This window comes from Gastrolobium bilobum, unplaced genomic scaffold (assembly GCF_033153095.1).
Source record: "Gastrolobium bilobum isolate Gb01-03AN ecotype WA unplaced genomic scaffold, APGP_CSIRO_Gbil_v1 utg4070, whole genome shotgun sequence".
NCBI lineage: Eukaryota > Viridiplantae > Streptophyta > Magnoliopsida > Fabales > Fabaceae > Gastrolobium > Gastrolobium bilobum.
The window spans coordinates 274,547-288,597 of record NW_026898134.1 but is presented as its reverse complement, the minus strand read 5'-3'; the positions used below and the strand labels follow the sequence as shown (position 1 = coordinate 288,597).

The window sequence follows — 14,051 nt, the reverse complement described above, 5'->3', positions numbered from 1 at the left end:
AATTTTTTTTTTTGTAAGGAACTAAAATGGGGACCATATTTTTTGCTAGGGACTTAAAATGATATTTACTCCTAATATATATATTGAACCAAGAGACAAATAAAGACCTGCAACCAAGAAAAAAACTGAAATAAAAAAATTTAATGTCTGCACTTGCGGGCATTTGCGCGCAAGTGCGTCCGCCACTGATTAGGGGGCAAAAAAAATTAATTTTTTGCTTTTTTAATAAATAATTACGCAAATGTAGTCGTTTTGAAATTATTTACGCAGGTATAGCAGTCAAACACGCCCCACGTGGGCGTAACCAGTTGGAGAGAGACACTTCCCATTGAGAGACGCTCTCATTAGGGCGGGTTTCACCAGGTGCTATCACGTGGCACAAAAGTCAACAGTTTGACCGTAAAACTTTGGAAGTCGATAACTCTTGACTCGGGTGTCCGAATTTGGTAATTTTTTTATTCCACATTACTTTTTGAGATCTACGTAATGACACCTCATTTGGCATATTTTGTCTGTCACAATTTTTTTTTGAATTTACAACAATGATACCAAAAGAACGTTTAAACCCAAATTAATAAACAGGAAACTACTCATATGATTAGAAACATTCATAGTAAAGATCCTTATGATTATAGTAAAAATACATCAAAACGACATAGTTTTATTAAAAATGACATAACTTTGTGTCATTAAAATAATAAAAATTATCCCACCTTAATAGTTTTATCAAAATATTCATGGTATCTCATCGAAAGAAAAGGAAAATAATAATAAAAATAACACTATCATATCGTTTATATTTTAAAACAAAGATAGGAATGATTACCAAAAAAAAAAAAACACAAAGATAGGAAAAAAATTATCCCCACCTTAATATTCAATTTTATCTTTCTTTGTTAATAAAGTTATGTTAGTCTTAACTTTTTTTCTTTATCTACTTTTCTTTTAATAGAGTTTCCTCAAAAATTTCCAAGGCTCCCCTCTTTTATTCCCTCTCTCTTATTTCTTTTAAAAAAAAATTCTTTTTGATAAAGCTTCCATTTTTTTCAGGTTAATAATTTCTTTTTGGAAATAACTATAAAATTGTTACCTCATAATTATTACTAAAAATAATCTAACATTTTTATAATCATGAACAAAAACTTAAAAATCAAAATAAAAATGAAAAGCACTCACTGAACTTTTTAATATAAGTCATTCGATATTCTGTCAGACTGTCACCGACAGATGTTAACCGGATAAAATTATAAATTTAATAAAATTCTTCAATCAATTTTTTACTATATACCTCAATAACATACATAATTAATTTTGATAAAATAAGTCATATTCATTGCATGCGATTAATGAGAATGACAACATATATGCAACTAACCTAACTTTTTCATAACTTACCATAATCATAAGGATCTTTATTATTAATGTTTCTAATCATAACAGTGGTTTTCTGATTATTAATTTTGGTTTAAATGTTCTTATGGTATCATTGTTGTAAATTTAAATTTTTTTGTGACAGACAAAATATGTCAAATGAGGTGTCATTACGTAGATCTCGAAAAGTTATATGAAATAAAAAAAATTACCAAATTCGGACACCCGAGTCAAAAGTTATGGACTTTCAAAGTTTTACAGCCAAACTGTTGACTTTTGTGCCACGTGTCAGCACCTGATGAAATACGCCCGAATGGAGAGTGTCTCTCTCCTTGGTCACGTTCAAATGAGGAGTGTCTCTCTCCAACCGGTCACGCTCCTATGAGGTGTGTTTGACTGTTATACCTGCGTAAATAATTTCAAAATGACAATATTTGCATAATTATTTATTAAAAAAACAATATTTAATTTTTTTTCCATCATTAGGGATATAATTGGGACAGACGACTTGTCAGGGGCCTATAGCTTGGCTTTACTTAGCTTTTTCTGCTTTAAGAATAGTACATATTTGAATTTATTTAAAAACTTGTTTAAAAATCAAACCACATGCCTATATTAACATGCCTAGCCTCCAAGTCATTAGGCCCGACTCGTATTTTTTAAAAATAATATATTATTTTATATTTAATAAAATAATATCTTATTATTTTCAATAAAATAGTATATTGTTATTTTTCAATAAAATATTATTTTATTATTTATATTATATTTTTTTGTAATCTTATTATTTATATTGTTATTCACTTGTTTGGTGGTCTTCTTTTATGTTAAATATGATGATTGTTTAGTCTTAAAATAAATATTTTTGTGCGCATTTATATATATATATATATATATATATATATATATAGAGAGAGAGAGAGAGAGAGAGAGAGTTAGAATATTCTTACTACCAATTTTTTACTACTACTTTACTACCACTTTAATCACCATTGGATTAGAGGAAAAGTTGAATGAAGAGAGAGAAAAAAAATAACTTTTGAATCCAATGGTGATCAAAGTGATAGTGGAGTGGTAGTAGAAAAAATTGATAGTAAGAATATCTTACCTCATATATATATATATATATATATATATATATATATATATATATATATATATATATATATATAAGTGTGTTTATGTATGTGTACGTGTAAATCAATGCAATTCGATTCGATTGATTGTTTTTAATTTTCAATAACGTAATTAAATTATCATTATTTTGGTTTGTGTTCGATTATTATATAAAATAATTATAACCTATAATTTACAAATTGTAATATATTATTTTTGAAGACTTGGTAAGCTTGATAGGTAAGTCAAAGCTTATAATTTTGCTTGTATCAAGCTAACAAGTCAAGTCAGATTTGAAATAATTTACATAGACTTAGCCCATATAGGCTAAAGCCTGATTTACCCTGACTTATTCACACCTATGATGCACCGACACTGACACGGGACACGCGACACGACACGACACACACGACACGCCGACAAGTAAATTCTAAAAAATGTCATATTCCGACACGTTAGGATACGTTTTGATATTAAATAATATATTTAATATATATAATATAATTTATATTTAATACATATAACAGCCCATAATAAGTCATATAACCAATCAAATTTTCAAATTTTATAACATAAATATAAACAAAAATAATTTTTCGTACGTTGTTAATTTTTCATGTCAAATTTCATAACAGAAAAAAATTGATTTAGAAATTATTTTTTCATGTTTAGTTAATAAAATAAAATTTAGCTCTAAAAAAAAGTGTCGGATGCGTGTCGGAACGTTGGCCGCGTGTTAAAAAAGTTGACTACGTATCGAAAAATCATTAAAAAACGTGTGAATGCTTAGATATCACTAATTGCTCTTAAGGAAATTTTTTATTTTTATATAATTGAATTAGTAATATACATAATATCATTAATTTTTTTATATTTGATAAATAATAATTAGTAATTAATAATATAAATCATTAATTGCTCTCTAAGTCAATCTTTCTCATATAATAATATATAGAATATAAATAATTGCTTTTCATGGCATTCTATATATATATATATATATATATATATATATATATATATATATATAGTTGGTAAGGTTATGCATGTAAGGAAAGGAATAAATGGCATTCATTCATGGACAGCCTCTCACTATATCTATGTGAAAGGGGCTTTCGTTACTTTGATCATTCTCGGTTATCTAATTTTTATTATTATTATTTCCTTTGATCTTAAACTTTACTAGTCATTGCAAATATGGATCCAGATTCATATGCACTGGTCTTGGCAGAAGATAACGAAAATGGAGATGGTTTGCTTGTTAATCAAATGAAGCTTTCATCTACCCTGTCTGTCAAAGAAAGTGAAATGGTAACTAAGTCTAATTGCAATTTTTGTTTTTTCATTCTTAGAATGATTTTATGTTCTGTGATTTTTTTTTTATTTTAGTATAATTCGCGTTGGTGTTGGAACTTTATTGCAAATTTTGGGGAAGTTCTCTCACTTGCCCTTTGAATTTCTTTCTTCCTTGTTTAATGATTAGGAATTAGGATGATATCTCAATTGGAATTGGGTTCATTGGCGCAAGCAGTCTTTAAAAACTCGACCTGGCAATCGATCCGGTCGAGATTAGGGGTCACAGAGTCACGGGTTCAATCGAGGAGGGGTCATGGGTCACTACGTTGACCCAATTTTATATAAAAAAATATAAATATATATTTCCTATATGAAAATAATAAAAAACAAATCACCAATTATCAAAAATTCAAATTATACTTAACATAATTCACCAATTACAACCATAAGCCAATATTACACAACCTACTTAAAGTATCAAGATACCAAAGTACAAAACTTATATTCTAATGATACCAAAATATCGAGATACCACAAGTTTAGGTCACTGGGAGAGAAGATAACGATTAGATTTAGGTTTGCAAGCATTTTTATTTTATTTTTTAATAAAATGATATTGTTTCATAGAATTTTATTTTAAAAAAATAGAGTCATATCCTGCCAATGATAGAGTTACATTGTGAGGGAGTGCACAAATTCTAGTGCACTCAAGAAGGATCTAAAAGTTGTAAAATTTTGAAGAATAATTTAGAGCTCGTTAGGTCCTCAAATAGTACTCTCCCTACTCGCGAAAAAATCTAGTCAATGGGTACCGAATCTGTAAAAGATTCCTTAATTATAACCAAGAGAAATTTTATAGGTGAACATACAAATATTTTAAAAGTAAGGACGTTGGAAGATTTGTTGTTTAAAACTGTTCGATCCTATGGATCGAGATGTACAATTTGATAATTGATATGTTTTTATAGAATCTGTATGTCTTTTCTCACATATTTACGAGGGAGATACTTTAGAGATTAACGGGTCACCATGTATAATAATAAAATAGCATAGCCAAGACGTGGGGTATATATACAGTGACAACTATGAATTCAAAAGTATGTATATGTAAGTTTTATCTCTTATTTATAAAGAGTTTATCTGTGGGTAGTGAAATTATGAACTTTTTGTAAATATTAGGGGTCCAGTTCCTGATCCGCTGTAGATATAATATGATTAATATCTTCTTGAAATTCTTTCCTTATTTCTCTTTTAGTTGTTTACTTTTATTGGGCTTTCTAGAATATGAGTATTACTTAAGAGCCCATAACATAAACATTATTGAGTATACGCTCAAACTTCGTAGGATTTTACTATAATATTTATATCAATATAAGTTATACTCTTAATCTTAGTTATTGATTGTACTTATACTCAACAGTTCACATGACTAATAAATTAAGGTCATTAAATAAAAGTAAATCAACAATTAAGTTGAGTCTAAGACTTCTTAATTTTATACCGGTGTTATTTGGTTCGACGCCACACTCACACACACATATAGGAAAGATTAACTCACACAAATGTAAGAATAATAAGTCGTATAATCAACCTTAACAATTGATCTCACATCATAGCGACTCACATGATTAATAAATTAGAACTATTAGATGCAAGTGGATTCAATAGCTAATAATAGGTGTAAGATCACACTAGTGAAATTAGTCGATCATTCCTAATGTGTGTGCATGTGAAAGAAAAATCAACCTAAATTTGTTTGCGAGTATGAAAAAAGAAAGACCTTATAATATTGAGTAAAGTACCTTTTGAATCCTCAACAAAAATCACAAGACTCGTTTTAAACACTTAGAAATAAAAAGTCGACTTGTGATTCCTCTGAATTCAAATAAGATCCACGTTAATTTTTCAAAAAGACTAACATGAATCTATTTTAAATTTCAGAAGTATCACAAATCAACTTTTTTTTTAAGTTAAATTGAGCCCTATAATATTTATTAACGACAAAAAAAAAAACACTTTATTCTATCAACGTAATGTTTATATGAAATTCGGAAAGTTTGCTCAAGTGTGGCCGAGTCTGAAAGTCTGGATCAAATATCTTGACCTTTTTTTCGGATAAGACAAATATCTTGACTTTAATAACCTACTTGTTAACCTGAAAGAAAAATCAATCTGAATTTGTTGGTGAGTAGAGAAATTCAATAAACCTTTAATAAGTAGGTTATTAAAGTCTGGATACCAAAAATAAAAAATAAAAAAATAGGTTATTAAAGTCAAGATATTTGAACTGTCCAACCTTTTTCCCTCGGCAATACTTTAGCTCACTTTAAGCCAAACGTTTCACCCATGCAACACGCACCTTAATTAATATATTGTAACATGATTTATTGCATTTCCCTACTTGCAATCAAATTTAGATTAACTTTTCTTTCAGTGTAATAAATAGGTTATTAAAGTTAAGATAGTTGAACAATCTATACATTTGCACTAGAGCAATACTTTAACTCACCGCGACACATTTGTGTTTGAGAAGAATAAATTACTTATTTTTATATAGGGTAGTAAAAATAACTTGTCTCCATGTCTATATTTTCTCTCTTCGAATGCTTTTGTCTTCTTAGAATATACATGTTTATTTTCACGTTTGTCTCTCTAAATGGATGAGTTAGAAAAATATTTTCTAGGATGGCAAATCAAAAAAAAAATGGTAACACTTAAAAATATTTTTTTTAAATAAAAAACATCTTTTATTTCTTAACTTCCTTTCCTCTTACTACAACTTTTTTATAACATGAGTCCGAGGGTTTACTTTTCTTGTCTCATATCTTTGCAAGTATATAGATACATTTTTCTCAGTACCATACACACAATTTGCTGGAGGTCTTTGGAAGAGTAAGAATCAGAATGTTTCAGTAAACACAATTTACTCAGTACCCTAAAAAATTTCGCAATGGAGATTGATACTGCTAATTAAAGGGATTTGGATAAGAATTTATATTTTCTATATGCATGGATTCGAATCCCCCCTTTGACGTCTCCACTAATAAGATGCATATTAGCTTCATCAAACTTATGGGTTTTCTTTGGCAACTCCTTTTGCTTTATGTCTTGTTTTCAACATTAACATTAATAATTTATTTGCTTGTTTATGTTATGTTTATTACAGCAACATTCCCTAACAACCCCTATGATGCTAACATCAGAGGAAGTCATTATTGATGCAGTCCCGTTATCCATTGCATTGCCTGATGAAGCTAATTTTAGCATCCTAGAAAAAAAGGTGTGTACGTATATTTCTGGATTACTGAGATTCCAATCTTTTCATGAAACCCTAATTTCATCTAATTAATTATAGGAAAAGGTTCAATCAAAAAAAAAACCCTATGATTGTGCTTTGAATCACTTATAACCTTATCCCCCCCCCCCCCCCCCCCCCCCCCCCCCCCCCCCAATTATTTACCTCTTATATGGTTTCTTTCATTCAGATTCACTCTTAACGCCGTTAGAAACTTAAATCATTTACCTATTTTACCCTTCTTAGAATAAAAGAATAGACTAATAACAAAAATAAGATAAAAATAGACTAATATATATACGCACGATTGATTCTGAAGTTTTATTAAAACAAGGATGTGGACTTGGTCTTAATATTATTTTTATTGTTAATTTGGAAGAAAAATATGTTTGTTTTAAACTTATTCATTTACCTATTTTGTTTTTTTTTTGTGCTCAGACTATTTTCATAAGTGTTATAAGTTTCCAACATATTTAATCTTATTTTTATTTTATTTTATCTTCAATCTATTTTCTTATTATAAAAAAGATAAAATAGACATATTAATTTGATTTCTACCGATATTAAGAATAAGTTTGGATGAAAGAATTCATAGAAGATAAATGATTAAAAAAAATAAAATAGGGCATAAGTGATTCAAGTCAAAATTATAAGAAAGTTTGTGAACTTTCCCCTTAATTATATATTTGCAAACTGAAAATGTGATTTAGTTTGGTTTTTATCAATACCTTTTTCATCTTTGTAAACGGGTGAGTTATTGACTTATTGTGGATTCAGAATGAAAGGCCATCTAGGAAGTCAACTCCAAAATCAAGAAAAACTAGTAAGCCTCAAAAAGTAAAATACAGTGCAATTTGGAGATGTACATCCAAACAGCGAAACAATGGAAAATGGGATAAGGTATGTATGTAACTTCAAATTTGAATCCTCAACCCCAAGCTTCCATGGAAATATATATGTACCTATGTAACTATAAGTGATAAAACAAATTATATACCCTATAAATATACCTCTCTAACATATATATTCTCATTTTAGGTATTTTTCTTTTAATGGTGCAATGAAAAATATGCAATCTCATCAGAAATGCAACTAATATTCGTTGTGCACCTTTTCAATATAGAAATCATTTTTTTTTCATATTTTATTTTCATATTTCTTCATTTTCCTCTTTTTACAGCACATCAACTCATTTTAATTTGTTGCACTGTTCTAAAATGATTCACTTAATGACATTTGTTTTTTGTAGTACTATTTCCATTGGGAAGAAAAATTCATTTGTCGATCTTTGAAAGAGGTCAAAAGATACGAGGCAACAGGCATTCGTCCTAAACGCAGTGGAAAAGGAAAGCAGAAAGAAAACACTGATCATGAAGAAGCCGTCAATGTGAGTTTACAAACAAATTAAATGTTTTATTTTTAACATTATTAGATCAAAATCTCAATATCTAACGTTGTTGAGAAGAAGTAAATAAAGTAAACATGAAAAAAATAATCACAATATTCTATCCTTTTTTTGCATTCTAAGGTTTACTAGTAAAATTTTCAAGAAATGGTTGATAGTGACACTTAAAGAAAGGGATTAATGTTTCTAATGTTGTAGGAGATAAATTTATCTTCTACACATATATAAAAGTCTGTGAGGCCATGTGAGGAGAAGAGAGAAAAAATATATATATATATCTCACATACTTTTATATGTGTTATCTTTTATATCATAAGAAACATTATTCGCTTAAAGAAAATGCAAGGAATATGTATGTGAAAATCACGTTCATGATGCATATTAAGGATTATCTGATTCTGATTGTGCAGATACTGCTTCATATGTTGAAAATGAAAGAAGATGCAGAAATGATGATCACTGTTGAAAAGTTTCTGGAAGCTGAAAGATGCTTACTATAACGAACTTCACTCGTTTAACGGTCAACATCACCGATCAGAACGTTAAGTTTCAATTATACATGTAATAGAAAACATTTAAAGATCGATTTATCTAATAAGTCGTACACATACAATACAAAAATGTTAACAAATTTTATGACTAGACTTGAATCTTTGAAATCGTATATCGATAGTTAATTAATAATTTTACTCCAAATCCTATCTCAAATTCTCAGGTTAGAAGATTGCTCTTGAAATATAAAGAACCTTTCCTCACTTTAATTTTTTCTTTGTTTGCTTACTACCGATAATCTTGGGAGCCAGATCACCGATAAATTTCATTTGTTATGCTCCTTGACTCCTACCCTTTCAATTTTATTTTTTGGGCTTTTACTTTTACACATGAAATTTGATTTCGATTTTCTATTTTGGATGAGCTTAACCCATTGAATGTGATTTATTGCTTAACCCATTAATAAGTATTCCTCATTTTGGATTCTCCCGTGCCACTTAACAAAATCAACGTCATGATGCATTTAGACATATTTTCTGTTCAACTATACTTTTGTACAACTATATTTTTGTATATGAAACCAAGTTCGTTACATTATATATATCACAGGACATAGCTCATAAAGAAGAAACAACAGATTTCCATGCAGGACATCGACCATTCCCTCTCCACCCATGATCAGCAAATGCATGAGGTGTACCATATATGTGCTACAATCAATATTGCTGAGTCATACTCAAACTTTAGGAATTATAATTTGTAAAAATCCATCCCTGAAAATGAAGAAAGAAACGAAACAAATGATTAACATATCCTGTTGGAGCATATACATATTTGAATTATATAGATTCAAGCCTTTTTTTTTTTTTAGGTATTGAGGTTAAGTGGTGTCCATTGGCATAGCTATCAAACATATTACAGTGTACATACCCCACATAATATGCATTTACCACTACATCAATCTCTTGAGGTTATTCAAGCCACTTTCAACCCCTAGCATATATATGTATAAAATAAAATGACAAGAATCATGAAACTTAATTGAATCACATACAAATAGAACTAGTTGCACTTTTTAAGTGAACCAAAACAAAAGGTTAAACTTATTTTAAGCTATACAAATAGAACTTTTAAGAAACTTGAAATCTCTATCTTAATAATGTTTAGAAAACTTGAAGAGGTGATGACACAGGATATTGTAAAACTGAACTTATTTGAGCTCCCGAGCCTATGAAAGGAGGCTCTTACTATTGTTTCAGAAAGTAATGTGATCATAATTAGTAAGAGGGAATAAAAGGGGAATAATTAGTTCTTAGATTTATGAATCATGATTGTAGTTTTCTAGCTGCCAAATTATAAAGACCATTTAAACCTCGAAGAACATTAAATATTCAATAAATTTCATTAACCCATTATTTTTGGCTTAGCACAATGCCAAAGCTTCAAGCCAAAATCCTCAAAGAAAAGATCTTCCTGTTGTATATTAGTTACCTTTTGTATTGTATTACAACTTCCAAATTGAAAGAATAATAATTTCCAACTATGTTGGAAATATTACCATTCATGAGTCCTGCGACTGCCCAAAAACCAAAACTACTAGAAAGTAATATAATGTGATAGAACAAATTAAGAGAGGTTTTTCTTTAAATTATATATGTGAATTCCTGCAAGCCTTGGAGCAGAGGTGAGATTGCTCCTGACCGAAAGGTTACGGGTTTGAGTTTGGGAAATAACCTCTTTGGAAATATATAAGAGTAAGGTTGCCCTTACAAGTCGAGGAAGCCTTGTGTACCCTGGTTTAACCTTTATAGTTTGTGAATTCCATTAAAAAAATGTGGTTATACTTACAAAAATTCAGCTGATATTCTGTCCTTGTTCACACCAGCAGGAAGCGGCCAGATCACCTCATATGGTCCATAGAGTATCTCCCTCTTATGATATGAAGAAAATGAAGCATTTGGACAACCTGCAACTGTCAAAGAGCTAGTAGAGCGTCTACCTTTGACAGACAACCTGTCACAATTCACATAATGGCACTTTCATTAGAAAGAAAAGACATCTAATACTTCAAATGATTTATAACAAAGAATGCCCAACGTTAAAATTTCCATTTAGTGCTTTTCTTCCAGAATTTACACAGTATATAATGCAGAAATCATAAATAAGCTTTGTATGCATAGATTGGAAACACTCAAACACAATGGAATTTGAATAATGACTTAGATATGCAAAAATATTTTATTTAGCCTTATCCTTTTCTTCACCCCCTCCCTTTTGTTATTGATTAGGCAGAACTAAATGAGAGAAGTAATGCCTAATACCATAAATTGCAAATGAGTATAACAATTAATATAAGGATGTAAATAAGAAATGCTTCATACTTTTTATCATCAACCTCCACTCTTATGTCACTGATACTGACACCTGGAACTTCCACTGTGATAATATATTTGCTTTCTGATTCTACAACATCCATCCTTGGAGACCACTCAATTCCTGCAACCAAAAAAAGAAAGATATACTTCTGTTTGTAAGCTACTTAGCTAGTATAACTTCTAATAATTTTCAGATTCCAAAGCACTAACCACCAATTTCGGAATAGCTTATTTTTTTCTCAGCATGCAATTGGTCTCCTCGTCCAATCTGTGTGCTTGGCCTGGCAAATGCAGGAGGCTCCAGTTTACTAAAATCACAACCCTGCACCTGATTCATTCTTTGGTTCACTGAATTTGAGAAGGCTGATTCTTTCCTTGCAGGTTTAGCAAAACATGGTTCTCTTGCATTAGAAGGCCTTTCAGATGCAGCACCATGGGTTTTAGGAGCAATAAAGGAAGCTGAGCCACCCTGGAAATTTATATTATTAAACAAGCCAGTTAGAAATTAATCATTTAAAAGAAAAAAGCACATAGAAGAACATTGTGAAGTATTTCAACTATAAGAACACTGTAAGTACCTCTTCAACTGAAGTTTGCCTCATAAAAAAGCCAAGAGAGGCAGATGTTTGGCGTGCAAAATACACCTTATTATCACATCTCCGAAGCACAGAGTTCAGACTACCACTGCAGTTCTGATAAGGGGGAAAGAAAATGGATGAAGAAAATAAATTGCAAACAGATATTCATGAAAAAAAAAATATATAAAAGGGATGGTAGAGACAGATTATTCAATTAGACATCATAAAACAAAAGCCATGAAACAAAACTTGTGGTCTGCTAAGAGCAGATAACCCTAAAGAGATAAATGAAGCAAGAGTAGCATATGGAAAATTGGAAATACTCAATTAATTTTCTCATGCAACTGATTTATTCGTTTAAGGAAAAGACACAAGATCTGTGGTTAAATATTTTAGTTCAAATAATAAATTCAAGGAGGAAAAGAAAATGAAGGAAAATGATTAGGTAATACTTGAGACTTGAGAGTGATTAATTGCAACCAGCATAAGTTGTATTCTGGGGACTAATTGCAAAGTCACTTATCTTCATTCTTCCATCAACAATAATAAATACAAGGTAATACTTCTCATATATCCATATATGCAATGTCAGAGACAGAATAGATGATATGTTAAAACAATTTATTCGAAGCTAGCTTCACAATGACATCAATTATTAGAAGAAAGGCACATAAACTTTCATCCTTTAGCCAATAAAAAATTAAAATATATATATATATATATATATATATATATATATATATATATATATATGTCCACTTTACAAGACTCAAACAATATGCAGTTTGATTCTCCCATTATTACAAGTAATAATGATTCCTATTAGATGGCCTTTCTATTTACATGAAAAGGAGAACAAGGGCCACTTTAGCACACCCTCCTCCCCTACCTGCCATCCAATATCTAGCTCCCTACCTAAAAATTCCTGTGTCAAGAAAACCCCAATTTCCTTTATTTTCCATCATTATCATGGGAACCAAACACAGTAACACAAGAGAAAAGAGTATTTTTTTTTTAAAAAAAAAGAAAAAAGAAAAAAAAAAGACATAAAGAAGCATAATATATTATTACCATTGGCAGAAGATGGGTGGTTGAAATCTCATCAGTGGGTGCAAAGTGGGCTGCAATCAGGTTGATTCTGCGTCTCACCAACTCACTCTCCATTTCTACTAAAGCTTCACGAAAAACACAGCTAAACAGATAATACAGGATGTGGCCTAGGATCATGAATATAAGCAGAAAAAATTCATCACTGAATGGAAGATTTTTATCAGAAGAGGACATTAGTGGGACCCATTAAATCTAAAAATCTTGGGGAAGATATTGTTAGAATGTTAGATGCCACCTGGACTGGACAAGGAACAAAAATATCAGTTTGAGTTGCGACTATAGACACTTATTTTATTTACGAGATTAATATTTTTTGTATTATAGAAAATAATTTTATCTCTAATATATATATAAAAACATACGCAGCTCATATGTGCTCATGTGAAAAAAAAAAAAAAAAACATAAATCTCGTATATTTTTATATGTATATAAAAGATAAAACTATCTCATAAATACTACCGTAACTTTTCACTTGTTGTCATCCTGTTGGGTGTGGAGATTTATTATCATTATTATTATTGAATTATGGAAAAAGTGTTTATCTTTTTAAATGACACAACTTATATTATTTTACTCTCACAAAGAGGTGGGATCCACACCTTTGTTTTTTTTTTGTCAACTCTCTCTCCTCTTTTATCTATTTTTTTCTCTCTCTTAAAATGACACAACTTTACATCCTTTAAAATGACATACAATTTATCCTTGAATTATTATTTTTAAAACTTTGTAATACAATATATAGCTATGTTTAATATATAAAAGTAAAATAATACAATATATATGAAACGAAAAAAATAACTCCCTAATTGAAATGTTGAATTTTTATTTAGGTACAAAATTTATTAACTAATATATTATACATAATGCATCAACTTGTTGATTAAAAATTATATTTTTATCATTTTATATGGTTTTTTTTTTTTGTTAAAAGATTGTATTAAATATATTTATATATTTTATTATAAAAAATTTGAAAAATAAATAACAAATTATAATCAATAAAGAAAATAAA

At 29.5% G+C, this 14,051-nt stretch overlaps 1 protein-coding gene across 1 annotated transcript; it reads right to left on the bottom strand.

The window, feature by feature from the left end:
• Window positions 1-9,494: 9,494 nt before the first annotated feature.
• On the bottom strand, window positions 9,495-13,132 carry LOC133313120 (uncharacterized). Its single transcript, XM_061514451.1, has 6 exons — window positions 13,000-13,132; window positions 11,929-12,042; window positions 11,561-11,819; window positions 11,357-11,471; window positions 10,824-10,988; window positions 9,495-9,748 (listed from the first exon to the last, which is right to left on the bottom strand). Exons 1-6 carry the CDS (start codon window positions 13,090-13,092, stop codon window positions 9,712-9,714), a joined length of 783 nt encoding a protein of 260 aa, XP_061370435.1. The 5' UTR covers window positions 13,093-13,132; the 3' UTR covers window positions 9,495-9,711.
• Window positions 13,133-14,051: the final 919 nt, after the last annotated feature.

Coding starts and splice junctions, on each gene's coding strand:
- LOC133313120 (XM_061514451.1), bottom strand. CDS start 13,092: ATGGAGAGTGAGTTGGTGAGACGCAGAATCAACCTGATTGCAGCCCAC. Junction 12,043..12,999: donor CCACCCATCTTCTGCCAATG/GTAATAATATAT, acceptor CCCCCTTATCAG/AACTGCAGTGGTAGTCTGAA. Junction 9,749..10,823: donor AGAATATCAGCTGAATTTTT/GTAAGTATAACC, acceptor CTTCATTTTCAG/GGATGGATTTTTACAAATTA.